The 27,501-nt window shown below is 42.9% G+C and overlaps 2 protein-coding genes across 5 annotated transcripts in view; one reads left to right on the forward strand and one right to left on the reverse strand.

Moving 5' to 3' along the window:
• The window catches only part of CFAP44 (cilia and flagella associated protein 44), a 44,340-nt gene extending 35,935 nt beyond the window's left edge, over window positions 1-8,405 (reverse strand). For 3 of the 4 annotated variants that reach the window (XM_071759413.1, XM_071759403.1, XM_071759392.1), the window contains exons 1-3: window positions 8,316-8,405; window positions 1,322-1,408; window positions 329-506 (exon numbers count right to left, since the gene is read on the reverse strand). In XM_071759413.1, the coding sequence (XP_071615514.1) occupies window positions 329-506; window positions 1,322-1,408; window positions 8,316-8,331 (281 nt within the window). In that variant the 5' untranslated portion in view covers window positions 8,332-8,405. The remainder of the gene's footprint in view (window positions 1-328; window positions 507-1,321; window positions 1,409-8,315) is intronic. The other variant, XM_071759398.1, reaches the window with a different exon arrangement.
• Window positions 8,406-9,249: 844 nt separating this feature from the next.
• ILDR1 (immunoglobulin like domain containing receptor 1) lies at window positions 9,250-27,452 on the forward strand. The gene is made up of 8 exons (XM_071759423.1): window positions 9,250-9,378; window positions 12,364-12,534; window positions 14,430-14,579; window positions 15,314-15,433; window positions 15,595-15,741; window positions 20,071-20,202; window positions 21,895-22,709; window positions 23,744-27,452. Exons 1-8 carry the CDS (start codon window positions 9,324-9,326, stop codon window positions 23,783-23,785), a joined length of 1,632 nt encoding a protein of 543 aa, XP_071615524.1. The 5' UTR covers window positions 9,250-9,323; the 3' UTR covers window positions 23,786-27,452.
• Window positions 27,453-27,501: the final 49 nt, after the last annotated feature.

Consider the following 27,501-nt stretch of genomic DNA (forward strand, 5'->3'; position numbering starts at 1 on the left):
ACACCAGTGCAGCTACACAGAAAAAGAGAGTTATGCAGGGGATACTCTTACTGTAGTCTTCTGCCTGGTGACATTAATTTGGCCATGATTTGGTTCTACAAGAGAATTTATAATAGTAAGAACTATGCCCAATAAGAAATGTTTATGAGCTCAAGATAACATTGAAGATTAAATTCACTCAGAACCACAAATGGTCAAGATTCTTATTTGTGTCTCAACCAAAGGTATCCCACTAATGCCACCTGGGCTACTCTAAATTAGACAAGTGCAATTTTAGGAACATATATTAAATAGCTTTAAATTTGCACAGTCTCAACAGAAAGGATACTGAAGAGTAAGAAGGTTAATTGGTATCCCAGAGTCTTCAGTGACAAATGGCCGTGAATATAGATCTTCATAATTATAGAAGAATGTTTCAGAGATTTTCTTTTCTACTTTCTCAGGCTTTTTTTCTTCCTCCAAGGGTTCTTCAGTATTATCATGTTCTTCCAAATCACCTTCTGCATCTCAGAAGTGGGAACATAGAGGAAATTTTAGTCACAGTAAATTTTAGCCTCCTTGCTGATATTTCTAATAAAGAAGGATTCACACGTGCCTTTCCTCCTTCAACAGAGTAATAGCCACTCCTTAGCTCAGAACAGGGGTACCATGTCTTTGTAACAACTTGCTCTGGAACAACCTGTAATAAGTGCTCTCCCAGGCTATTAAAAATTTTGCTGTGAGTATTCAAACAAAAATTTAAAGAAGAAAAATTTGGAGAGTGTTTTAAAAACACTGATTTTAAAACTCAAGACCACTGCAGAAGTTCAGTCCGGCTTTGCTGGGTCTTTAGGTCTCAGCTTTAGAAACCAAATAAACTTTAAAGTGTGCCTTTTCAGTAGTTATTTAGTGCAAATCATTATATAAAATAATTAGTAAAAGTACATACATCAGACCACCAGAAGACACCATTGTCCAGTGTAGTTCTTTGCTGAACTGTAACGCAGAGAACTGTCAATTTGACGTCCAACTTATCACATGCACTTGCTAAATTTGCTTTTCAGTTTGATACCTCAGATCAAATCCCCATTATCTATGTTGTGAGCTGTTCACCCTGTCTTGATTTTTTTTCTGTCCTAGGTGTTCTATGAAAACAACCAACAAAGGGGTCAGAGGGAAAGAGCAAAAGATAAGGTAACTGAAAGGAAGCAGAAAAGATTAATCACTGTAAAGTGCTGGCACTAGTCTGAGATGCTGTTTATACCAGTAACAATTAAAAACGATAAGTAGAAAGTAGTGCTTTTTTTAAGCTCATGCAACCATCTCCTCAAACAGCACTCACCAGCACTTTCAGTGTCTGCTTCCACTTGGTCTACTTCCTGCTCTTCTGCAGCTGGTGATTCCTCTGGAAGGCCTGTTTTGCTTTCTTCTGCAATGGATAATTCAAATTACTCTTTAAGGTCTGAATTTCTTTGACTAACTGGCTCATACATTTCATGTTAAATACATACATAGTTATGTACTATTAAAAAGAATCCTTTCTGTCCAACAATGGACTGTCTGCTAGCTTTAAGTGTAAGGAGAAATTTGCTTTCAAAAATGTGTATTTTAAAACTTAGGGCAAGAAAAGATATACATCCTATAACAGGGAAAGGGTAAAATAGGAAGATCAAGCAAATGCCAAAAGAAGTTCACCAACACAAACATTAAAAATTCTTTCAAAGAAGAACTGACAGTTAATAGATTTATTGCAGAACTAACCACAGAGACAGGTCTAAACAACAAAAATTTTCAAGGGGGAGACTTTGTGAGCTGAGAGACAGCAGGAATTGCAGACGCAATGGTCAACCCAGAACTTCACTGGAAGGAATCATCTTTGACCAGAATCAAAATGAAATTTGGCAACATCAAGAGGGACAACAGTGCACCATCAGCAAGTTTACAAATGACACCAAGTTGAGAGTGGTGTTGTTGATAAGCCAGAGGGGCAGGATGTCATCCAGCAGGACCTGGACAAACTGGAGAGGTGGGCCCAGATGAACCTCAGGAAGTTCAACAAGACCATGTGCAGGCTCCTGCATCTGGGTCTGAATAATCTGCACTATCAGAACAGGCTGGGGGTGGGAAGGACATTTTAGAAAGCAACCCTGCAGAAAAGGATTTAGGAGTGCTGGTGGATGAAAAGCTGGACATGAGCCAACAGTGCCCATCAAAAATAGCACGGCCAGAAGATCAAGAGAGGTGATTCTGCCACTTTGCTCTGGCATAGTACTCACCTGGGGTTCTGCATCTGGGTCCAGAGCCCTCAACACAGGAAGGACATGGAATGGGCCCAGAGGAGAGCCATGAAAATGATCAGGGGTCTGGAGCACCTCTGTTATGAAGACAGGCTGAGGGTGCTGGGGTTGTTCAGCCTGGAGAAGAGAAGGCTCGAGGGAGACCTAATAGAGACCTTCCAGTATCTGGAGGGGCCTACAGGAAGATTGGAGAGGGACTGATTGCAAGGGTCTGCAGTGATAGGACAAGGGGCAGTGCTTTTAAATTAGGGAAGGGCATATTTATATTGGATGTTAGGGAAAAGTTCTTTACCATGAGGGTAGTGGAAGAATGGAACAGGTTGCCCAGGGAGACAGATGAGGCCTCATCCCTGGAGATATTCAAGGTATTGACAAAGCTCTGAGCAACCTGATCTAGGTCCTTGCTTACTGCACAGGGGTTGGGCTAGATGATCTTTAGAGGTCCCTTCCAACACAAATTATTCTGATTCTATGGTAAGATGAATACTTACTAGTAACGAAGAGGTGACTGTTGGGAGAAGCCAGAAGCTACTGTAGGTTCAATACTGAAATCACTATATAACAGTAGGAATTACTCACAGACACCATTGTGATCTGCCCAGGCACATTTTGCTGGCTTCTTATCAGCTCTCTTGTGTTCCCTTGGAAAAGATGGAATAGAAGGGAGACAATGAGAAGCTAGCAGAATGTCCTTTCTAGCTGGTGTGGTGAAGAGGAGCTTTTAGTGGTTTTGCTTTCATCTGCCATTTAGACCATTCCCTTTGCTCTCTCAAATGCTTTGAGATTCCCAAAGATAATATTTGTGTTCTGCCTGTACACCTTAAATATGGATAACCCAAAGATATGCCCTAATTTTTAGGGTGAATGCATCAACTCCAGGCTCTGTGTACATTGCCATAGAAATATTGCCCAAGAAAGACCAAATATTGCCTAACAAGTTAAGCTGAAGTCAGATTTACTTGTTTTGGGCTTCTCTTTGAAATACTGGAGGAAAATTTGGTTTTGAGACAAGAAGGCACACTCCACCTTTCTGATGAACTTCACAAAAATACCAGGGAATAGGCATTCTGAGACCAACTAATGTCTTGATAGGAGAAGCAGGAGAGATGAATCTTTAAGGAAAATTACTTTCTTCAAAACATTCAATATTCAGGGAAAGAGAATTAATAAAACTATACAATTAAAAACTCCTTTAAACAGCTTAATGAACACCCTCCAGCAATTTTGCAGCTTTCAGATTATTATTTTCTGAGTGCTACAATTTCACTAGTTACCGTTGTTCTCTAGAGTGAGAAAAAAAATTTTCTTTCATGCAAATAACCAACTATGTTGATCACTTAAGAGGAAGTTTCTGAAAGAATCAAAAAAGCACAAGCATTGCTCTTATTCTAAATTTTTTATACCATTATATTTCAAGCATGGTATCCATTTCCAAATAGAACACTTTAAAATGAACATTAGAGCGATTTTGTACAAATACTACAGCTTTCCTATCAGAAATAAGAAAATTCAGAAGTTGAATGTAAAGAAACCTAAGTATTCAGAATAACAAATACATACAGGTGGCAAATTAATCTCTTTTATGTGTAAGCATTACTTTGATACCGAGAAAGAGTCCCTAAAAATGCATTTTCTGTTTCTGGCTTTGGGTCAAAATCCATTCATGAGAAGACTTTTTGAGGCATTTTAGACTTTTTAGGCATTTCAGGATAGGCAAAGCATCCAACCATAACATTGTACACCAGAAGGACAGTGAAGTAAAAAAAAAATAAGGCAGACATATTTTTCATGTCATTATAGAGTCAACTTGGCTTACTCAATCTTCATCCACGGGTTCTGAGTCACTGCCAGAATCTGACCTTTCTGCATAATTTAAGAATTAAAATGAGCTTTTGCCCCTTGGGAGAGATGAGAAAAACTTGAAAATAGACATGAGAAAGTTTCAAATTCAGAAAACAAATCAAAAGACAATAATTAAATTCACAAGTTTTTAATGGTTAACAGAACTGATATCACTTGTTGAAGAAATATTTACAGACTAGTTTTATAAATATATAGTAGAGTGTTGAGAGATCTGAATTCTAATTCCAGGCCTAGTAATGACGTGTAGAATTTGTATCAGCCATTTTACCTCTGGCTGTCTCAGTTATCTCTTGTGAAAAATGAGATAATAATACTTACCCATCTTAGCAAAGTGTTTTGATATCCATAGAGAAAAGTGCTCTAAAATTTCAAATTATTGCAACTAATTAGCAATCATTTATCTTCTAAAAATTAAGACTATCATAGTTTTCATTATAAATCAATTCATATCTGGAAAATGCTTTAGGCTCAAAGAGGGTATGAACATTACCATCTGCACTGATATCTGGGCTCCAGTTAAAGAAAGCTATTGCAATGTTCACTGTGCACATTACAGTGATGGCATTCAAGCACTGTACCAAACCACATTTTTAATTTAAAAATTCGGAGGAGGCTCAAGCAGGAACCACTTTGGTTGCTGATTCTGGATTTTATGGCTTGATTGATGTAGAAAGTTTTTGTGTATGTTTAATGTGACAAAGTTATACATCTCTCTGAATGCTGACTTTCTTGTGTGGGTTTGTTTCGGGGGTTTTTTTGAGACAGTTTTCCTAAATAATCTAGAATTACAGCCTTCAATACTGGAAATTGAGAAAGTAAAGCTGCTGGGAAGTGAGGAAAAATAAACAAATTCTCAACCAGACATTTTTTTTCAAACCATGACTATATAGTATGCCTGACCAAGACAGTGTTATTTTTTTCCCCTAGTCCTAGTAATTCAAGATAGTGATTTGAAACACTATACAGCTCCACATCAGTTCCATCATTTAGCTTTTGAAGAACTCGCTCAACAGTTAATTCAGATTTTCTTTGTTTCAGTGCTATGAACTATGAATTTCAGCAAAGCTCCATTTTCTTTCAAATTTCCTTTCTCTTAGCTGTGTTCTCAGAAGCCACAGCTCACCTCAGGATGGAGAAATGTGCTCCTTTGGGTGTATTCTTCCTGTTACTTCAAAACTAAGAGGTTTCTTGGCACTTTTGCTGCTCCATAGAATCCTTATATGTAGGAACTTCTCAAAAAATCTCAGTAAATTTGACTATTAAGAGATTTCTCATCTCAGACAATTGTCTCATTTATTCAAAATACAGGATAATTAAATCAAATGAGTGTTTATTTGGTAGCAAAATACACCACTTTCTTTGTATTTTGTCATACATTTTTCCTTTTTTCAGCAAAAAAAAAAAGTTTGAATGTGTAAGCTTCATAAATGCTGTGACTGATGCTTCAAGCGCATAAAATGCCTCAAATTAAATAATGATCAAAACGTGGCCCACGGTTTTATTTTAGAAACTGAAGATAACCAGTCATTATTTTAATCTGTGTTTGCCCCTGCATTAACTGCGTGACTGTGCTTAGAAGACCTCATTTATACACAAGAGAGTGAGAATCTATTTTTCCCACTTCTGCTGTTTTGGCTGGGAAAGAGCTAATTTTCTTAATGGTAGCTGATACGGGGCTGTGTTTTGGTCTTGTGCTGAAAGCACTGCTGATAACACAGCAATGTTTCAGTTATTGCTGAGCAGTGCTTACACAGCTTCAAGTCCTTTTCTGCTCCTCAAACCACCCTTTTGGGGAGGAGTCTGGGGATGCACATGAATTTAGGAGGGGACATGGCTGAGACAGCTGACCCCAGCTGACCAAAGGGACATTCCAGACCATCTGATGTCACGGTCAGCATATAAAGCTGGGATAAGAAGGGGAAGGCATTTGGAGTGATAGTGTTTGTCTTCCCAAGATAGATGTGATGGAGCCCTGCTCTCCTGGAGATGGCTGCACAGCTGCCTGCCCATGGGAAGCAGTGAATGAACTCCTTGTTTTGCTCTGCTTGCACCTGCAGCTTTTGCTTTACTCAACTTTATCTCAACCTATGAGTTTTCTCACTTTTACTCTTCTGATTCCCTCCCCCATCCTGACATGCAGGAGAATGAGTGGCTGTGTGATGCTTCGTAGCTGGTTGGGGTTAAATCACAACATCACTAATTCAGGATATGCAGAAATAGGGATATATTACTGCAGAGCATAACTGCAGTGCTATTAGTCCCAGTAATGAGCAAGAGATTAAAAATTCATCTCCAGACTATGCTACTTCTGCAGGATTTTTTGTTTGTTTATTCACTCCAAAATGCACATTTTTTTGCAGAAAAGAAAAAGTAATTTGTTCTTCCCTTCAGTAAAGATTGTCTTCTGTGTTATTCCTCTATGTGTCTTAATTCCACATGAAGAAACTCAGTTTGTCCCAGAACTTCATTTTATTGCTTCCAATCCTGACTCCTCCTAGCACTCTACTATGACCACTATCTTTCTGGTCTGGGGGTAACACTGGCCTAAAATAATGACTGCAAAGTTAGGCTATTACGATGGGTGTGTGCCACAAGGAATTACATACTAATCATTACATACTAATCTGTTCCAGGCTGATTATCTTCAAGCCTAGGTTGATTTGCACATGTCCGATTTCTTTCCACCTGACAAGTCCTGCTTATTTAACTCATCTACAGACACAGTCCCCTCAGCATTTTTTTTCTGAGTCTTCCATTTCTTTATAAAAACAGCATGCCACTGAACAACTCTCTAAGCATGCCTTTTAGCATTCAGATCACATTAGGGTACATCAGCAATTTATTGGGCTGCTGATCAGTGCAACATGTGTGAGCAGTGGAGTTTTGCAAAATTTACTTTCTTTCAAAAAACTTAGTGTCTTTTAGTGCTTATATACACAAAGAAAAATATCCAAGTTAAATCAGGCATGGCTATCAGTGCTGTCTGTGTATCATTGTCACTCAGCATTATGACAAGATTGGTAATAAAACTCAGCTTTAGGCAATCAACCCCAAATAACACAGAAATAATTTTTGTACTAGAGAATACTGCAGTGTCTCTTACAAGAGCTGGAAGAGCAAGAAGCATAACAAAAGGTATCAATTCTCAGAGCATTTAAGTATATAAAATATTTAATAGTCAGACACTGAGATAGCAAGGATAAAGCTGCAAAGCAGGATCTAGACACACCATCTTTATTGTAGCCCCATTGCCTCTTTTTTTCCCCTCAACAGAGAAAAGGAAGTAGAGAGGAGATCCCTGCTTAGAACCTCCCTATTGTTATGCTGTACACATTAAAAATATTTTCCTATAAAATTAGGAGAAATAAAACCTAACTCTAATGCACAGCCTTACAACTGAACGAGTCCTCCATATGACCCAGAGGTCCTGGCTCTCTCCTGCAAGCAAAGGTTTCAAGTGTCTTAAAGTCTGCCTTGTGGATAAAGGTTGCCACACTTTTACTAAGCAGAAACGGAACAGGTGACATCATCACAGTTACTTATTAACTTACAGTTTAAAGGAAAATCATAAAAATGAACATGAGAACTGTGCCACAGATGCTAGAGGAAAAAAAATTAACTGCCTCACATGGCAAAGCAAAACCAACAAGTCCCACATTCCAAATACAGTCCATCTCAGCTGCAGGACTTTCATTCCTCTTTCACTTTTTCTAAGCTAAGCATCTACATGAGAATAAAGGCTTTTCTTTCCCAAAAGCCTCAGTGCAGGAAGCCTGGTCCCACACAGACTTCAGTGCACAAGGATGGTGGCCTTGCACAGAGGTCCAGACCTGGGCGTCACGCTTTGGCCTGACCCTCTTCCAAGGCCTCCTTTCCACCCAGACACCAGGAAAAGGCCACGGCAGGGCAGAAGCGCCCCGTGACCCGTTGTTTTGCGGGGCATAGCAAAGGGGCAGGCAGGGGACACCTGGAGCACCTCAGGAAGAGTAGGGGAGGGAGCCTCCATGGGAGACCATGGGGAGGGGGCCGCAGAGGGGACGTCCGGGCTGTGAGAAGGTGCGTGAGGAGGTGCGTGCCTCAGGTAGCTGAGGGAGGGGGGGAAGGCAAGTCCATAGGACGCGGGGACACACGGGGCCGGCCAGGAGTAGGCCCTGACCCTTTCCCACCAACCCCTACCTGGGGAGGCCTCCATCGCGGCGTTACCAGTTGCCAGGCAACCGTTCCCGCCGCGCTCCGCGACTTTAAGTGCGAAGGGGGCGGTGTGCGCATGCGCCGATGCGGGGAATGGGGAATAGGGAATGGGGAACAGGGAATAGGGAATGGGAATGCGGAATGGGGAGAGTGTGTTGGGGGCTGACACCTGCTCGGCGGCCGTTGCGCGGTGGAACAGCAGGGGCCGGGGGTGGGGAGCGCCGCTTCGCTTGCTCCAGAAATAAGGGGGTCCGGGGGAGGTTCAGTTTAGTTTTGGTGTTTTTTTTTTTGGGTTGTTTTTTTTTTTTTTTTTAAATGACGTCTCTTTTGAGCACTGTTGCGGTCTTTTCAAAACTCTGCGAGAAAATGAAACTACTTCCCTTAGCTTCCTGCTGTTTTTTGTTTTGTTGGGGTTTTGTTTGTTTGTTTGTTAAATTTGGTTGGTTTGGGCTTTTTTGTTTTAGTTTGGTTTGTTTGGTTGTTTTTTTATTATTTCTATTATTTTTTCCACCTTGGTATTTTCAGGCGTTTCTGAAGTACCGGTAAGAAGAAGCCGGGCCGTACCCCGGGTACACTGAGCGGGTCCCTCCCGTCGCCCCCAGCCCGCGCTGGCGAGGTGACCCCGGTGAGGTGACCGCAGGGCTCCCGTGCGCAGCTCACTCCGGGAGCGCTTCCCCAGACAGTACAGCTGGGGCCGAAACGCGCGTTTCTATCCGTGCCCCTACCTCCCCATGCACCTGTTTCCACGCGTTTTATACATAAATTAATTGCTTTAAGCGTTTCCCGAGGACAGCATTTCGTCTCGGCTTGGCGGAGGAGGAAACGAGGCGCACCTGCCGCCGGGCGGGCGCCGAGGGGCCGCGGAGGGAAGGCGGGAGGGAGGGAGGGAGGGGACTGCCGCCGGCTGCAGCGCCCGGCGCTGGGACAGGTGCCACGGAAGGGGAGGGCCTGTGGGCGCGGCGGGGTGGCCGGGCAGGCGGAGGAGGCAGCGCCATGGCCCCGCGTGGGAGGTACTGGTGGGTGCTGCTGCTGTCCTGGCTGCCGATCGGTGAGTGGGGTGGTGGTGGCGGCGGGGTCCCGGCCCTCTTTTTCGGCGTCTCTCGCCGACCACGGACAAACCTGTGGCACAAGGGATCCCGGAGGCGCCGTCGGGATGTTCCCGGGGTCAACCCGTGGTGCGGCGGCGGCGGCCCCGCGGCCCCGAGGGGAAGGGGTGGGCTGGCTTCGGCGAGCGCTGTTTTCCCCCTTTCGTCTCCTTCGCCGCCGGGCTCTCCCGGGCTCGGTGCGAAAGCCGTGCGGGAGAGGAGTTTGGTTACCGCAAAGGTGCGGCTAGCTGCTCTCCTAGGAGGAAGTGGCCTCCTGCTTCCTGGCAGCATCCAGTATCGCTTGTGTGCGGGCCAGCTTGGTTTCGACCCGAGCACAGGTTATAAACACGGAGGGGTTCCCCTTTGGCTTGTCACAAGCGCCCACTCAACCTTGGCTGGTAGCTCCGTAGTCCCAACCTGTTTGTGGACCTGATGTAGCTGCAGTGCTTCTGTACCTGCTTGACACATGGTTTGTATGGGGAATAGGAGCTCATCTCCGTGTCCACAGGCTGTCTTAGCAAGCAGAGCCCTTTTTGCCAAATTTTACACGTTGCTTGACTACCTCTGATCTTCTGTAGGAAATAGAATGATCGTTTTGCATCGTGGGTGCCTGGGTCTCTCCTGATGACTTAGCTTTAATATTAAAGCTCAGTTTTTCACAGAGAAACAGTAAAAGGAGAGAAAAAAAAATAAAACTGGAGGCACACTTGTTGATTGTCTCGCTTGACAGCCATGCTTCTGCATGATGTTCTAGCTAAAGCTTGGCTTTGCTGGTTCTGAAGGTTAGTGTCTTCAATGCAAAGCCAGAGGCCTGGGGTAGTGGTAACTAACTAGTCTGGTAGTAGTCAGCCAAGATTAGAAGGTAGTGGAGAAATGCAGTTCAAGTTTAGGAAGTGGCCTTCTTTGTTTTCTGCTTCTTCTTTGTTTCACTGCTTCTTTGTTTTCTTGGGGGAGTTTAGTATGAAACATCAGATATGCAGATATATGTCTGTCCTTTGGTGGCAACAGCAGGGTTATAACCTTGTTAAAAAGTGAGGAATTTGTCTTCTAATGCTTTTGCTGAACAATGGTAGTAAGAAAGGATCCCTTTTGCAAAGACCTTTGGTTTCTATAAGTGAAAAGCACATAGTGATTTTGGATGTATTATTTTCACTTGAGAGATGCTGCTTTTGGAAACCCATGGAAAATCTGTTTCTATGAGCCTCAACAAATCAGAATTAATATAGGAATTCAGTTGATCACTAATGGGATCAACATTTTGCAAGTCTTGAGAGTTTGGATTTTGGATTGGGTACATGTGATTTCCTGCAGTAAGATCCTATTAGTCAACTGTTTCACAATGAAAGCTGAAACAAAATGTATTGAACTACAATGTAGTTAAGTAAGAGACACTGTAAATATCTGCCACCAGACTTGATTTTGTGTTGCCTACAGTATTGTAAAAATTGGAGATTCTTGTTTTTGCTAACAGTGTGGACCAGCTGCTGGCATTTCTTCATATAAGTGCATGTGTCTATATTTTGTTTTTCAGAAAAGTCTTGGACCCAGAGCGTACCCTAGTCCTTTGTATTTGTGGGGTATTTTTAAGGCAAATGAGTTCGCTCTATCTGTGCTTTGAGTTAGATAACCAGGAGTCCATTCCAAACCAGAAACTAAGCATGTATTGCAATGACAATATCCGACTGCAGAATTATTTGTTGAGGCAGTGTTGCACTTCTGCAGCATGCTTTCCACCAGGTGGAAACTGGGTGAGCTTGTTTTTTCCTGGAACATGCTGTGGAGGTGCAGCCTGAGAGAAAGAATGATGCTTGCAGTTGTGATCCAGATGTTACTACATAGTCCCTTGTTCTCTTGCTCTCATCCTGAAAACATGGAGCAGAGGGCAAAACTTTGAATACACAGAAAAAAAAACAACAACAAAACAAAAAAAAATCAAACCAGAGTGCAGGTTTTGTGGTGACCCTTTCAGTTGGTAGCTCCCAAACCTTCCCCTTCACTTCTTTCCTTTCCTGCTGTCATGCTCCCCAGTTAAGAAGCATCTAGCACAGCACTCACTGCAAACCCTGCCCTGTTCTCTGAAGTGTATTCCAAAAAGGGCATCCCACACTTGCTCTGCACTGTTTGTATTGCCTTATCAAAGGCAACTGGTGATAACTTCGTTATTGTTAATGACAAGCACAAATCACTATATTATCAAAGTTTAAATAAGATAGAGATGCCTCTGGAGTGTGGCTAAAACAAAGCACTGCTTACAAGAAACTTTAGTAAAAACTTGCTCAGTGGATGTGGCTGCTTGGATAGAAAATGCTGCTGAGGTTGTTAGGGGTAAGTTCCAAACATCTGTAACAGTAGCTTCATTTAAAAAGTAAGAAAGGGTAATTGATGTGTGCTGTTCTGAAGTGACAATCAACAGATACAAATTTAACTGTGACATTACAGCCCTAGAGTTGTACTGTCTTATTCCTCATCACCACTAGGTAACATTCTGATGACTATCTTATCAAGACCTTGATAAAATTCATTTGGTGTTGATGTGAATGGGTGGTGCTGCACAACTTTTTTGCTTAGGATGGCAAGACAAGTCAGTCCCATCCTATGTGCTTCTGGGCTCAAGGAATTACCTCTCTCAGCTCAGAGGGACATTTTTCCCTATGCAGGAGAGCACCAAGTGATGTAATACATAGTGGCCACTAAGAATTCAGTCCTTAATGCCTGAATCAAGCCTGGCTCGAGCTGCCTTCTGTCAGAGAAAGATGGGACTCACATTCTAATGAGGATGTGTAACTCTGTACAGACAGCTTCACCAGAGGGGCTGGTGAGGTTCATAGGTGCAGGTCCTGGATGAGGCCAAGGGAGATGTACCTCACTTGTTGGTCTGGTGCAGAGTTAAAGTTGTGATGCAGTGTCTGTTCTTGCTGACTGACTGCCTTCTGTGTTCTTGTTTGCAGGTTGCCTTTCCCTGCTGGTGACAGTGCAGGATGTTGAACGTTACACCACCTTGTTTGCCACTGTTGTCCTCAGGTGTGACTACAGCACCTCAGCACAGCTGCAGGACGTGGTAGTGACCTGGCGCTTCAAATCCTTCTGCAAGGACCCCATCTTTGACTACTATTCAGCCTGTAAGTGTCATGCTTGTCCTCTGAAGAATCCCTCTTCAAATGGGAAGGTAGACTTACTAGGGAATACAGGCCTTTGACCTCTTCCTGTCCACAGACCAGGTCAGGTGGTGGTATTTCCCTTGCACTCCAAGAAAAACAGGGGTCATGTCTGTGATTTCCTTTGCAATGCCAAGGCTTTGTGATATGATGGCGTAGAAGTTCCAGCCTAAGCCTCTCATTTGACCTTCTTGTCATCAGCTTAACATGGCTCAGACAATTTGATATGTGCCAGTCTTGGCAGCTCTACTTTATGCTGAAGCAAGTTTGAAAGCAAGCAGGAACTGGACTTTATGATTCCACTAGGGACTCTGTGCTTGGAGCTAGATAGCTGTGACCAGGTGTTACTGATGTTAGGAAGCAGAAGAAACACAAGTATTCTGCAGGGCAGAAAGACTAATAAAAATAATATGTAGTACAGGTGGCAGCACTTCAAGTGCAGACATTTTGATGTTTGCAGCCTTAATTCAGGAGTGTTTAAGATGGTTTGGAAACTGCATCCTGAGATGCATCAAACACAGTAAACCAGCTGGTCAAAAGAGGTGATGATCCCACTATATTTAGCTTTGGTGCAGACTCACCTTGAGTAACGTGTGCTGTTCTGGGCCCCACAATTTAAAAATCACCTGAAGGTCTTTGAATGCATCTGGATGAGGGAAAAAAAGCTGGTGAAAAAGCTGGAAGGCATTTCCTATGAGGAGCAGCTAAGGACTTTGGGTTTGTCTAATTTGGAGAAAAGGAGGCTGAAGGGCAATCTCATTTCTCTAGAACTTCCTGAGGAGGTGGAGAGGGAGATGATGAGCTCTCCTCCCTGGGATCCAGTGGTAGGACTGGTGGGAATGCTTCAAAGCTGTGCCAGGGGAGGTTTAGACTGGACATCAAGAAGCAGATCTTTACTGAGACAAACACTGGAATAGGCTTCCTAGAGAGGTGGTCAATGCACCATGCTTGTCTGTATTTAGGATACAGTTGGACAATGCCCTTAATAATTTGCTTTAACTTTTGTTCAGGAAATTGGACTAGATGATCGTTGTGGGTCCTTTCAAAAAGATTTTTCCTCTCTTTTTTCCTCTCTTTTTTCCTCTCTTTTTTCCTCTCTTTTTTCCTCTCTTTTTTCCTCTCTTTTTTCCTCTCTTTTTTCCTCTCTTTTTTCCTCTCTTTTTTCCTCTCTTTTTTCCTCTCTTTTTTCCTCTCTTTTTTCCTCTCTTTTTTCCTCTCTTTTTTCCTCTCTTTTTTCCTCTCTTTTTTCCTCTCTTTTTTCCTCTCTTTTTTCCTCTCTTTTTTCCTCTCTTTTTTCCTCTCTTTTTTCCTCTCTTTTTTCCTCTCTTTTTTCCTCTCTTTTTTCCTCTCTTTTTTCCTCTCTTTTTTCCTCTCTTTTTTCCTCTCTTTTTTCCTCTCTTTTTTCCTCTCTTTTTTCCCTCTCCCCTCTCCCCTCTCCCCTCTCCCCTCTCCCCTCTCCCCTCTCCCCTCTCCCCTCTCCCCTCTCCCCTCTCCCCTCTCCCCTCTCCCCTCTCCCCTCTCCCCTCTCCCCTCTCCCCTCTTCTCTCCTTGTTCTGCCCTGCCCCTCCCCTCCTCTCTCCTGCCCTCTCTCTCTCCCTCTGCCCTCCGCTTCCCCCCTCATCCTCTCCAGCTCCTGTGTTCTCATAATCTCTGTCACTCCAGTGGCTCTATCTCTATTTGCTTTTGACTATTCCGAAGCAACTTTTCCTTGCTGGTGAGAAGCCATGTTTTGGGTTTTTTTCTAGTAAACCAAAGCAAATGCACACACACATTCAAGGGTTTCTCCACTGCTCTCATGGGGATTGAATCGGTCCTTTGAAATAACTTTTGGCATCTTATTTGCTGGTGTGTGTTTGTAGCATACCAGGCTGGTTTAGCTCTGGGCCAGGACCCCTCTGATGACTGCAACGACAGCCAGCGCAAGGTGCGCATTGTCATCCAGAAGTATGGGCAGAAGGAGCCTGTGCTGGGCATCGACTACCAGCAAAGGAAGATCACCATTCAGAACAGTAAGTGGCTTGTTGACCTCCTGGGCAAGGAGTCAACTATCACTTAAGGTATCCGAGATCTGGGCCTGCCAAGCAAGGAGAAGCATAAACATAGTAATGTCATCTGCACCTTACATATTCTGTGAGGTGGCAACAAAGTAAGAGTGGTGTCCCCAGCTGGCTTGAGGGTGCTGGGGGTGCTACATCTAAGGCTAAGGATGCCTGAGCACTTTGCTGAAGACTGCAAAAGTAAAATGAGGATCCCAGAGGCTAGAAAATTATTCTTTGGCCTAAGAAGTACTGAGTAGTTACTGGGTGCATTATATACTCCCTGCTGTGCCTGGGGAAATAGCTGCTGCTGCTGCCAAAATAGTTACTGGGATGGCTGGCCCAATGGGAACAGTGATCTGTGTTCCAAAACCAGTATGGTTAGCAGCAGTGTGGGTATCTAGCACCCAGTAGCATTCTGGTTATTTCACTACTCAAATAACTAGTCCCACTTCTAAATAGTGTTGCATTCAAGAAACACAAAGAAAAAAGAGGTTGGCAGGCAGAAAAAAGAGGTTGATGCTGTTTACAGGAGTTCTCAGTGGACTCCAGTAGCGCTGTTTCAAGGTGATGGCTACACTTGAGAAGAGGGGAGGTGCAGTAGTATGTCACTTGCAGGCAGAAGGCCTTCTTTCTTAGAGTGGGGCCTGAAAGCAGTGTCTGTCAGTCCCAAATAGCCCAGTGACCTCTCAGTACCTCTCCCACAGGGGCAGACCTTGTCATCAGTGAGGTGATGTGGTGGGACCATGGGGTGTACTACTGCACTGTGGAAGCACCAGGAGATACCTCAGGAGATGCAGACAAAGAAGTTAAGCTGATTGTTCTCCGTAAGTGCCTGTGGTTCATTGCCTGTTTGGCAGATACCTCCTCCTGTTCTCCTCCACCCCCACCCAGCACTGGAGACATGCTCCATAACTTCCTATGTTCAGGTACATCAGGATCCTCTTTATCTCTTTTCCTTCCTCTTTTCTCTCTCATTTTCCCACAGACTGGCTCACAGTACTCCTCATTGTTCTCGGTGGGCTCCTCCTCCTTCTGCTGATTGGAATCTGCTGGTGCCAGTGCTGCCCCCAGCACTGCTGCTGCCACATCCCGTGTGTCTGCTGCCCAGAACGGTGCTGCTGTAATGAAGAAGGTGAGGCTCCACCAAATGTGCTGCCATTCATATAGCTCCTGTCAAGACAAAAGCTTGATGTGCTGAGCTCCACTTTCTCCCTCCAGTTCAGTGTCCATATAGACTGAAACATTTCTTTGGCCAGCACGACATCCATGACCAGCTTACCTGAGTTGAGAGGAGCTGGGTACATGGAGCTGGTCTTTCTCCTCTGTTATCCTACTTACAGAAGTTGCTCCTCACTCACACCTTGCTTCCATCTTCTCTCATGTCATCCAGGGTGTGTGATTGTCTTCCTTGTCTGAGTAGCTCAGGAGTTTTATTCTGTCTTGTGATTCATATGCCTGTGCATGTGAGGAAGGCAAGCAAATGCCTTTAATACTCTCCAAACTGGCCTAACTTTAAAGTATGTTGATCTTTGAGGTAATTATGTAAAAAATTGAGTTTTCTATTTTCATATTCATCTTTTCTATTTTAATTTTACTCTCAGAGCTGCTTCTTTTGCAATAAAAAGGTTTTGGTTGTTCTTTGGGGAAAGAAGTGAGGGGAAAGAGAAGGGAAAGGTGGTCTGTCTTGGTGGTTAATCCTGTAAATGCATTCTGAGGTTTTGAGAGTCAAGATAATTTTCGTTGTGTGTCATTTTCAGCAGTAATCAAGATTCAGCAGCAAGACCCTTTCACTTAACAAGGCCATCTTTTGAATTTTGGCTATAAGGGTCCTATAACCCTCTCTGTTCCTGTAACTGAAATTTTGTAGCAACACTAGGTAGACCAGTGCTCCTGCAGCTTACACCGTGTGACAGGAACCAAATGTAACAAACATTTATTTATCACTGAAATTACCCAATTCTTCCTCAGATGCTACAGGGAGAGGACTTACGAACAAGGACCTCTCTTTGATTTCCCTTTACGTGCTATTATTTCCCAAAAGAGCTATTTGGTAAACCTTGCATGTTAGCAGGTTGTGAGAGTTCTATATTTATGCTTAATTTGCTTAGCCCTTGCAGAGAGAGAAGAGAGCACCCCTCGTATTGCTAAAAACAAACCCAAACACTTTCTCTAGGGGCTTCAAAAGCTGTCAAGTAAAATGTGTGCTGCTCAGAAAGCTGTGGGAATTTTGGCAGAAAAATTAGTTTCCATGAAGGTAGGGAGAGTTGATTAGGCTGAAAGACTCACACCCCCCAACATCCTAGTTCTCATCAAAAAAGGTATTCAGAATATGAGTGAGTTCTTTTTTGGTTTTCTGTGCTTAGGAGATAATGGCAGTCCAGACTGCTGCTATCTTTTCTGCCTTCTCCTAAGGATGGATAGGGATTCTTGTGGGGTTTCCAAACTTTGCCCTGGTCATGAGAAAAAAGTACAGACCAATCCAGCCTCCTTGACTGCCTGCTGGATTCTGTGGCTGTAATTTCCACCCCAGCTGCTGGCCTTCTTTATCTGCTTTGCAGGGAATTCCTGTGCCTGCTTGTCTCCTGTAGCACACCTTCTCTTCACTTCATCCTGCCCCTGACTTACTTTCCACACTCTAAGAAATTATCCCGAGTCCTTGAAAACCGCAGCAGGAATCTTAAAAAGGGCCTTTAGGAATAACAGTTCCACACAAGAAGAAATCCTCAACTAAACCCTAACGAGTTACAGTGTGAGCAATGTACAGGTGATTTCTTCCCAATTCTTGGCCACTAGAGGGTAGCCTAGATCTGCTGAAATGAGGCAAGATAATTCTGGGTGTTTTAAGTTAGGTCATTAACTAAAGTGATTTTGAACCTAGTAATAAAAGAAATTCATTGTTTGAGTAATTCAGAATTGGTGTACAGAAATATTAAACATGACCCAGGAACAAGCCAATTACATTCCCCATGGAAAGCTCTCAGAAAAGCCCACCAGGGTAAATATATGTATGACCTCTTTCTGTTTTTCCTTGTTCCTTTTCTATTGTGGACTTCTTCTACAGATGAACTGGTGCAAAATAGGATATGCTTTCATCTGGGTCTGACTAGGTAGGAAATTTTTCTCTATCATTAGATAATTGGCACAGCAGCTGTAAAATATATCACAGGTGAAGAACAAACTTTCTCAGCAGAGAGTAAGTGAAGGGACCATCACAACATTCTGCCCAAGTTTTCTAGCAGGTAGGAGTTTTGGATTTAGGGTGAATATGACCTTCCTCAGGTAAGTACGTTCACTTTAAAAAGAGATCTGTAACTTCACTTCCATTGTGCAGATGAGGAACCAGAGTGTATATCAGGTTCAAACTGGAAGGGGAAGTATCTGGGGAAGGAAGAGAGGATAAAGGAAGTGAAAGAGGTCCAAGTGGAATTCTGCAATTTTTTAGGTTTAGAGAGAAATCATAGAACTACAGGGACAGGATGACTTTGGTCTTAGTGACTGCCTTTATACCATAGGGAGGGTATCCCTGAGTTGGTATGCCCAAAGCTTCTGGACCTTTCACTTCTCAAGCAAAGACTGTGTTCAAAAGCCAGTGACACTCAGTGAATTCTAGGACATTCTCAAGGTGGTAACTGAAGGGATGGGAGAAGAAGAGATAAGGCCTTTTCCTTTTTATCCTTTTTCATTTTCTTATTTCTCTCTTCTCCAAAGTTTGAAACCTAAACTGGAGAAAAATCAATTCAGAAAAAAACATAACAAAGCGTGTTTGGCATAAAATGCTTGAAAGCTGCTACCTCAGGTCACAGCCTCTTTGAAGAAAATGAAAGTATTAGGATTAAAACCCCTGACATTTACAGCTTTGGAATTCACTCTCGTTGGTGCTAGGCTGGAGAGTAGAGGGAGTTTGGAGTGGAGAGCGGAGTGGATCTGCCTGAACTGTGGTGAAAGGGAAGGGTGTGTTGAGAGGCATGGTCAGTCCCTGTTTTGCTGCAAGTGGTGCTCTGTATAAATTCAGTGAAGCAGCAAAAGGAGGACATGTTTAGTAACTGTAGTGCTACCTGAAATGGAGAGCTCAGTCCCGAAGAGCATGCAGTCTAAATGCTGCTGCCTGCTGCAGGTGAACTCAGGGGACAGAATTAATTGGAGCTTAGCTGTAGCCTGGTTTCTTGAAGGAGCAAGGCTTACACAGTCAACCTGACTGTCTAAAAGCTATTGGAAGAAAAGAGATAGGGGATAATAATCTGCCAATTTCAACCAGATTTATCAGCGGGGTAAGCATCTCAAAGGCTATCTGTCTCCTGAACCGTACAGCCAGGAATGTCCTGTTCATGCCTGACCAGAGAAAAGCCTGCCACTTATGAAACTCTGAAAAGACTTTCAGCTCCAGAGAAGACATATAATAGAAATTTTGCAAAGGTCTTGTTGGAGAAAAGCTTCATGAAGTAAAGAAACAGGCTTTGTGAGGACTGGGGCTTGCAGAATTTACTTGCTCATAAATTTAAGTTTTCATTGTCTGTGGTAGAAGGAGTAAGTTTCTGTAAGATGTATTCCAAAAAAAGAAGCAGCAATAAGCAATGATTTTGAAGGCAGGGATGGTGAGGTTGTCTGTGTAGAGGGGGTGAGATAGAAGTGCTGAAAAACGTGAAGTGAAATTGGAGTTCGACCCCACTAGTAGGGGTCTGGAGTTAGCAGTGGAAAAACAGTGAGGGGGAGAAATTTCCACTAGCCTTGCTCTTCTGGCACACTGGATATTGCTGTTAAGAACAGGAAATTTAGTTTGTTCACCAGTTTGACCGCACTGTCCTAAGGGATTTAATTTTAGCAGTCATGCTGAGGTAAATTGCAGAGAGAGACAACAAGAGTGGTTGAAGTACTAGGAAGGGAGAAGCTGGACAGTGCATCTCTGAGTGCCCTATTTGTGAAACAGAGAGGAAATGATGGAGTATGGTGTGGAAAATATGATCTGAACTCAGCCTACATGGAGGTTGCAAAAAAATGGTCTCCTTTAGCTATGAATCAAAGCCAAGAGGGGAAAGGACCAAGGATAAGCTGAAAGTTTTAAGAGAGGGAAAACAGTGTGGTATGTCTTGCTCTATGAAACACTATTTCCCACCTTTCTGCGACTATATTCATAATAACAGGGCAGATAGAAGTTTTGCATTTGGTTATGTACTGTATACTTAATCATAGTGATATTTGCTGCCAGTTGCTAGAACTGTACCTTGAATGTCAGACAGTAGCTCTTCTCTTGTTTGAGGTATCTTTTTTAAGCTGTACAACTTTGAATTGGAATTTTCCGTGCTCTGTTTTACTTCCATCGTAGGCTGGTGACAGCTTTTCATTCTATGGATTTCCTACATCTGATCGCATCCAAAGGCTACAGTCTATCAAACAAAATAATACATGGTCTGCGAGCTGTGCTCTGAGGATTGCTACTGTAAGCTTTTTCCTTCTCCTTTTACAGTACTGCGACGGCATCAGTTCATGAAGCAGGCTCAGGCACTTGCACCCTGGATGTCACACAACATGTTCTACGGAGGTGGCGAGAGGAACTCGCAACCTTCTTCTTACCAGCTGAACCCTCTGCTGCAACAAGGTGAGACCATGGGCATCATTTCAGAGGGAATTTAGGATGAGAAACAGTTTGACTTCTCAGGGCAGTTCAGCAGTGAGGCTTTAGCCTCTGCTATGTATGAGAGAAAGATATTCCTGGCATGACAGCTCTGCTACAACTGCAGCAGATTTGCCAAGGTGGATAAACACAGCCTATCCATCTTAGGTGTCTTGCTAGGCTCAGTGCTGGGTGAAGTAGTTGAATGCTAACTAAGGTATATCTGTGCTACACCCCAGCAACTGCAGGGTAAACATACCCAGCTTATCTCTCTTCATGTGGTAGAGAAGGGTACTGTCTCTTTGTTCTGCTGTGCTGGTCACGGTCAACTCCTTATAGCCAAAACTGGCATGACAAGTGAGCTGCAATTTGTTTGAGTTCTTATCAAAAGTCTAGTCTTCAAATGATTAAGGGCAAACTGCCTTCTGTGCAATAGATCTAGCCTGCATGCAGCAGAAAAGGAAGGACTCTAATGAACCAGAAAGAATTTGCTAGTTGTTCTGCCCCCAAATCCCCTGTATTAGTAGTATTTATATGTAACTTTAATGAAGGAGAGAAGATGGAGTCTCTGAAGTCCTAGAGAAATAAATAATAAAATTACTACTACCAGTAGTATCATTTAATCACCTAAGGAAAGCAGATAAATTCAACATGACTTTTCAAATAATTATAAAATTTTTTATCTGAAATTAGTTTTTCATCACTTTTTTTACTGTGTCTGCCGAGTCTTGACTGTTGTTAGAAGAAATTGTTTGCAAACATCTTAAATGCTAGATTCAAGATATTTGAGTATAAACTTCTTTAGCCTGCTGGTTAATTCTACAGTTACCATTTTTCCTAGCCAGGGCATCTGTTTTCCTTAGGAATATCTGGTGACTGACCCACCATGATTTGGGTCAGAATGCGCTGAGTTTTCTCGAGGAAATCTATCTGCATATTGGCAGAAAATGGGCAAGTATGTTCCTTGGGCAGTTTCTTACCTTGTGTTTTCACAGTCCTTGAATCTTCTGTACCAAAGTTTCCCTTAAATTTATTTCAGGTCAGCTTTTAGAATTGTAGGGTAGCAGGTTGCTTGGTCTTCAGAGCAGGGTTACCACCAACCTTAGTCACATTAGCTGTGGCTTTGTGTAGTGCAAGGATAGAGATTCTGTGACTTCTTTGGGTAACTGTTCCAGAGCTGAGCCAGTCTCCTAGTGAAGAAACTTCTCCATTTACTACCTATATCTATACATACATGTGTGTATGTATGTGAGTATTTATATGAGTACATTTCTTTTGCAGTATTGTTTTCTTCTTCCAATTGAATGAAATAGAAGAGGAAACACTATGAAATTTTTCTGAAATTTTTAAAATTAAATTTATCAATGCTATAGGAAAAATGTTCCTCTCTTTAAATACATAAACTGTATTTCCAGGTGTGCTGGATGACTTTGATTTCTTACCTATGTGATGCCCAAAACACAGATAATGTTGCAGCTAACAAGTTACTGATCTTTGTTCCTTACCTCGTGTGGTCTGGATGTGCTTCTTGTGGTGCTTGAGACTCACACTGCTCTTACAGTGAGGAGGAACAGGAGAAGAAAGGCTCAAAAGATACTCAGCCAGGATCATTAGTGTAGAAGTTCCTCTCTTCATTGTTTCCCTTGACTTGTGTTCTCCTGTGCTTTTTATCCATAGATGTGTCTCTGCAAAACAGTCTTCCACTGGTGCAGCCACAAGCTCAGATTTCCCATAACAAGGGTGTTTTGGACTACCTGGAGTCTGAAATCCAAAACCTGAAGTTGTCACAGCTCCGGCCACCCTCCCAGCAGCAGCAGGCAGTGCAGCCCAGCTTGCTGTCCTCCCTGGGCTCCGAGATAATGCCACCTCCTCTTGCTGACCACGTCTCCTCCATTCACGCAAGCAGCAGTGCCTCACATCCACAGAAAGCTGCCCGTGCCTCCAGACCCTGGGACTCTGCAGCAGAGAACAGGAGGGAAAACCGGAGGTTGCCCTCACCTTCCGGTGGAGATTCCCACTCCGGCTACAGCCGGGAGCCCTGGGACAGGCAGCGAGAGGACCATCCTCAGAGGCAGAGAACAGGTGGCTACAATGGCAGGCCCCAGCACCCGAGGAGGGACGTGTCACCCCCACGCCAGGCTGAGAGGGGCAAGAGCAGCAGCAGCAGCTGCGTTTCCTATCCCGAGGAGGCCAAGGAGCGCTCCAACCACCATCGTGGCTGGCGACAGGAACCCGCAGAGAGGCGAGAATACCAGCACCACGCTGGGAGGAGCAACAACCCGGGCCATCGGCGGCACAGCTACTCTCCCCCTTCTCGGAGAGGGTCATGGAGCTCCTCAGAAGAGCCAGTCCCTCTCCCAGCGACAAACCGCAGGCAGCGGCGGCGGCGCCGGTCTCGGGAATGGCCAGAAGACAAACCCCCCAGTTACCGCTCCTTAGAAGTTATCCCAGGGCAGGACAAGAAGCACAAAAGCAATGCTGGGCCACGCTCGGTGAGTCAGCTGCTTTTTGGCTTTCCCATGTAAGAGAAGAGGTGGGTTTTAAGGAGTGGAGGTGGGTGTTTGTTACTTTTTGCAGCCTGTTACCTTTCAAACAGAGGGCAAAGGAGCACTGGGTGCTCTGCACAGCTTGCCTGTGAAGAGGCTGCTGAGTTTCCTGCCTTCAGACATGTGTTGTGTGGTGACGGTGTGTTCAGGGGCAAAGTAAGCAACAAATAAAGTAGGTCCCCTACCACATCCCAGACCACATGATATATTATACCGTCTCACTCCTTTCCTTACCTGATCCGTTTTGGGTTGGGTTAGAATATCTGTTCTGGAACTGCCTGGGAAGAAAGCACTGCCAGAACAGGCAGCAGTACTGAGTATCCCTCTACAGCCCTCTCTGATGTTGGTTTATTTCTGTTTTCTTTTAACACGATTCTCTTATTATCTATCTCTAACATTTAATTTTTATTGTATCTTGGTGGTATTTTTAAGATGGTTCATATGGGAGAGCATCCATGCTAAGGCTACATGAAATAGACTGTAAGGTCTATTTGGGTGGCTATTGTGGTGGAAAATGTATGATCCTTCAGGCCAGGTGTAAGAGGATGGCTTGCTTGTTGGGGCCTCTGAGAACTAAAGTTTCATTGTATGGTCAGTGAAATCTATTGTTCACAACACATCTTGTCTGTATACACAGGGACTAGATTTCAGTCTAAGGAACCTAAGTGTGAAAAGCTTCATAACCAGTTGCTAGTCTCCAAGTTAGACATAGTAGTTGCCAGTAAAAACGGAAAGTTTTTTTAAATAAAAAAAGTGCTGTGTCTGTTATCACATATACGTAGAATTTTACTAGGTGACAATCTTCTCAAAGTACTGTATATTTTGAACACTACCATTTTCCCTTCTGAGTTTTGGAAGGAGTGTCTTAGTATCATCTGGGATGTAGGAATGGTTTTGTTATGGTGCTCAGAGCAGGTAGGAAGACGTATGATCTCCATTAATTCTTTCTTGTCTCCTGAATCTTTTATTTTCTCTTACAGGACAGAGGAAGTTCCCACAGTGGAAGAAGCATAGTCATTTAATGCTAATGTTGAAAGAACTAAGATTCCCATTGGATTCCACTTAGCTTTTCTACTATGTGGGATGGGATGGCTGTGTTTGATTAAACAGACAACCAGTGAAGATACAGATGAAGCAGCTTCCCCTTCGACTTACAGTTCTGAAGAATCTATATCTGTATCTAGCAATGTTGCTGTAGTTTGTAAACTTAGGTTTGCAGTGGGGTGTGCTGTGTTGAAAACATTCTCGTGGAAACATCTGATTTTTTTTTAGTAAAATGCTGTATGCCCAGTCTTTAAAGAGAGATACCAGTTGTCCTTGAGAGGTGCTCTGGCACTGCCAGAAGCTCAATCTGTGGTATGCTGGTCCTTTGCATGCCAGTTACTGGGAATGGCTGCAGTGATCGCCGAGCTGTACAGTCACAGGACAGTATAATCTCTTGAGATCATCTGATCCAGCCTCCTGGGAGTCTGATGTAAGAAAGCACAGCATCTCTTTTCTAAAGGCCCTCTGTTGTGCTTCAGAATGTGTAATTTTTGCTGCTTCTGCCTGGTTGCTCAGCATGTTTGGAGCAGTTGCTTTCTTTTGTGCCCAGTAAGCCTCTCTCCCAAACAGAAGAATCACAGTACTGGAAGGATGTTTGACTGCCTTAATAAGAGCTGACTAGCACGTCTGCAAATTGCCAGCTTATCCACCCTGTACTGGCTGAAACAGCCTGCCCCATTTTAAGCTTAGACCTTAATGCCTTAAAAGAGATTTGTTCTAGCCTTTAACCCAGACTTGAATTTATTTGTAAACTTAAAGGGCTAAATTTACCAAGGTTTGGCCATCCCCCCAGGGACTGAGCAAAGTATGACTACTGTGCCTCACACCATGGACCAGAATTTCCTTCAAACTTGGAAGCATGGCTTTGGTGGATGTATCTGTAAGCCATGTACTCTTTTCCATACTCTTTTTGTACTCCCTTTGCACTCCTTTCCATGTATCATATACATGGGGTGGGGTAAAGAATTCTGAAGAAGTCTTACAGTCACCATTTTTACTATTGCCCTTGATCTTTACTCTGACAAGCTCTGCATGTGTGGTGTATCTGATCTGCAGCTAGATTGCAGGGGTTTCTCATCTCTTACCTTGCAATTAGAACACAGAATTTTTATATGCTCTGAGACCAGTTGCAAAGGAGAAGAGCTGTCCATTTCTTCTTGATGTTACTCATTCACCGTTCTCACTTAAAATGTGTTGAAAAAAGAAGTTTTCTGAATGCTGGCTGCTTCCACAGGAAACTGGCTTGCCAGAGGCACTTCTTGGATTCAAGATACTCAACTGTTGGCAGGAAACTTTTGGAGCATCTTGTGAATTATTCTGTAACCCAGATGCAGCAGAGATTGGCCAGTATCAATGACTGTATTGCCTAGCTTTTTTTCCCAATCAGTGATGTATAGGACACTTGCAACAATTTGTTCTTTAATGTCCTTATTACTGATGTGCTTATGCTTTCACTTGGAAGATTGCCTAGGAGAGGCTTTCACTTTGCCTACCTCCTTTTTTTTTTTTTTTTCTTTTTTTCCTTTGGCCAATGTTGGGAAATACCACACTTGGAGCAAATACTTCTAGCTGAATATCCGATGCAGTTGCTGGTCAACTAAAGGCTACTACAGACTGTTCTTATTTTTCTACAGTTTCTTATTACAGTGCTTATTTCTAATTCTTCTGTAAATAAGATAAAGCTCATGATAAAGCAGGGGGACCCTCTAGCTTATCTGGTTAACTTTGTTTCAGAACTAGAGGCCTACTTTTTGAAGGCAGAGGGGCTGTTTGCCAGCAGTTGATGAGTCGCACAAAAAAGAGCTAGAAGACTAACTCCAGAATTTGAATTCAAGACAGGAAGGCTGTATTAAGCATAGTGCTTGTCTACATTAAACCCAAACTGACCCAGGAGTTACATCTGAAATACAGGGATTTAAGTCTATTCTGCAAAACTTGGAAAGCCATTACCACTCTTTCTCAGCTCTGAATGATCTTTATTCTTATTTAATGATATGCTGAGTATTTTATGTACCCCCTCTTTCATGATGGACTAGTATTTTTAATACTTAAGAGGAGTTTAGGGTGATTGCAGTGAAAGAAAACAATATGATGCTCCTTCTTCCAAAGCTGTCATTCTGTTTTGACTGTAACATTGCCTCCTGCTGACTTTTAGCAAATACCCAGTGCCTTGAAGATTCTGTTTCTTCAGATTCCTTATGAAGTCTGAAGAGTTTTTTATTTATCACACTTGAGCTCCTCTTCAGTCACTTTTTTCATATGTATAGAAACAAACAAAATTTCTTTTCAGGAAAAATTCATTGTATATCAGTCTTAAGTTTGTAACTTCTTAAATGGTGATGGAATTAGATCAGGTTATGCAGCAGAGAAACAAAAATGGTACTAGGTTTACTGGTCCACAGAGCACTGCAGTTTGGAAAATATCAGTGGGCTGTGAAATAATGAAAAAAGAAATCTATATATGCATGCCTTATAACTGCAAGAAGACAAAAAAGGGGAAAGGAAATAGGTTTTGCTTTGAATGCTTACTTCTGTTTTTAATTGGCTATAAATGAAAGCCGTTGTGACAGCACTGCACAATACTATGGGGACTCTTTTTCCAGTCAGATTACAGGGTCTTTGACTCTTTAAGAGAGAGAGAGAATTGAGCAGCTCAAATACTGCACACTGAAAGACATAACAGTAGGAAATAACCTAGCCTCATTCTTTTTCTGTTGCAATTTATTCATGCTTAATTTTTCAGTCATTCTAATGAGCTGATATTCGTATGTCAGCCCATTTGTGATGAAAAATGTTGAATATGTTTCACATATGGGAGTTATTGCCATTCTTGACTTTTGTTCCTCCTGTCATGAAGGTAAAGGAATATACCCTACCCTCAGTAATGAAATCTGTCTCAGATAAAGTGCCTTGATAGCCACTGGAGTTACCCCAATTTAAAATAATAATAATGTAGTGAGTAAGTGACCATGCCACATGAGGCAGAACACCTGTGCTGCTCCTGTCAGCTGCCTTCCATCTTAGACTAGGGATTCATAAGAGAGATAAAAAAATAATGTAATTTTTCTTTGATTAAGAACTGCAATATCTGGCTTTCTTGCTTATTTGCAGAGCACCCTGCCATTCCAGAATGCTGTTCCAGGAACGGAGGGCAAGGGCTGCTTCTTGTGCAATCATTGATGTGGTCTTGGCAAGTACCTCTCTGGCAGTTTTGAAGTGCTGAAATGCTCAGTTGCTATCTCTGGGATCATACCCATTGTAGCACTGGCTAAAGTTAGACTAACTTCAGGGGAGTTGCCTTGTGTGATCACAACCACAATGCAAAGCTCTCCAGTGGTATTTATTACTACTCAGGGTAGCTGTGTCCCCTCTGTTACTACCTCCAGCAGCACATCAGTTTAAAACACTCATTTAATATTGTTAGAGCCTTCCATTTGTCGACCTGATGTAGGAGAGAGATGACACTTGAGGTTCTATTAAATTAAGCAGTGACTGTTCGTGCCTTATTTCTACTAAGTTTGATACCTATAATACGCCTTGTGCTGGTCTTCTGAATATTATTCCAGCTGTAAAAGCTGATGATAAATGTGTAGATTCTCTTCAATGACTGTCAAATGTATAATTAAAATATATGAGAACTTTCAAGCAGTTGCTCTTGTGTGTTTTCCTAGAGGATAAATTGCTTTTTAGTGTT

Source organism: Heliangelus exortis, chromosome 1 (genome assembly GCF_036169615.1).
Source record: "Heliangelus exortis chromosome 1, bHelExo1.hap1, whole genome shotgun sequence".
NCBI classification, from domain to species: Eukaryota; Metazoa; Chordata; class Aves; order Apodiformes; family Trochilidae; genus Heliangelus; species Heliangelus exortis.

Excerpts from the sequence above, each read along its gene's own strand:
- ILDR1 (XM_071759423.1), top strand. The coding sequence starts at position 9,324 with ATGGCCCCGCGTGGGAGGTACTGGTGGGTGCTGCTGCTGTCCTGGCTG. Across the intron at positions 9,379-12,363 it reads GCTGTCCTGGCTGCCGATCG|GTTGCCTTTCCCTGCTGGTG; the intron begins GTGAGTGGGGTG and ends TCTTGTTTGCAG. Across the intron at positions 14,580-15,313 it reads GAAGATCACCATTCAGAACA|GGGCAGACCTTGTCATCAGT; the intron begins GTAAGTGGCTTG and ends CCTCTCCCACAG.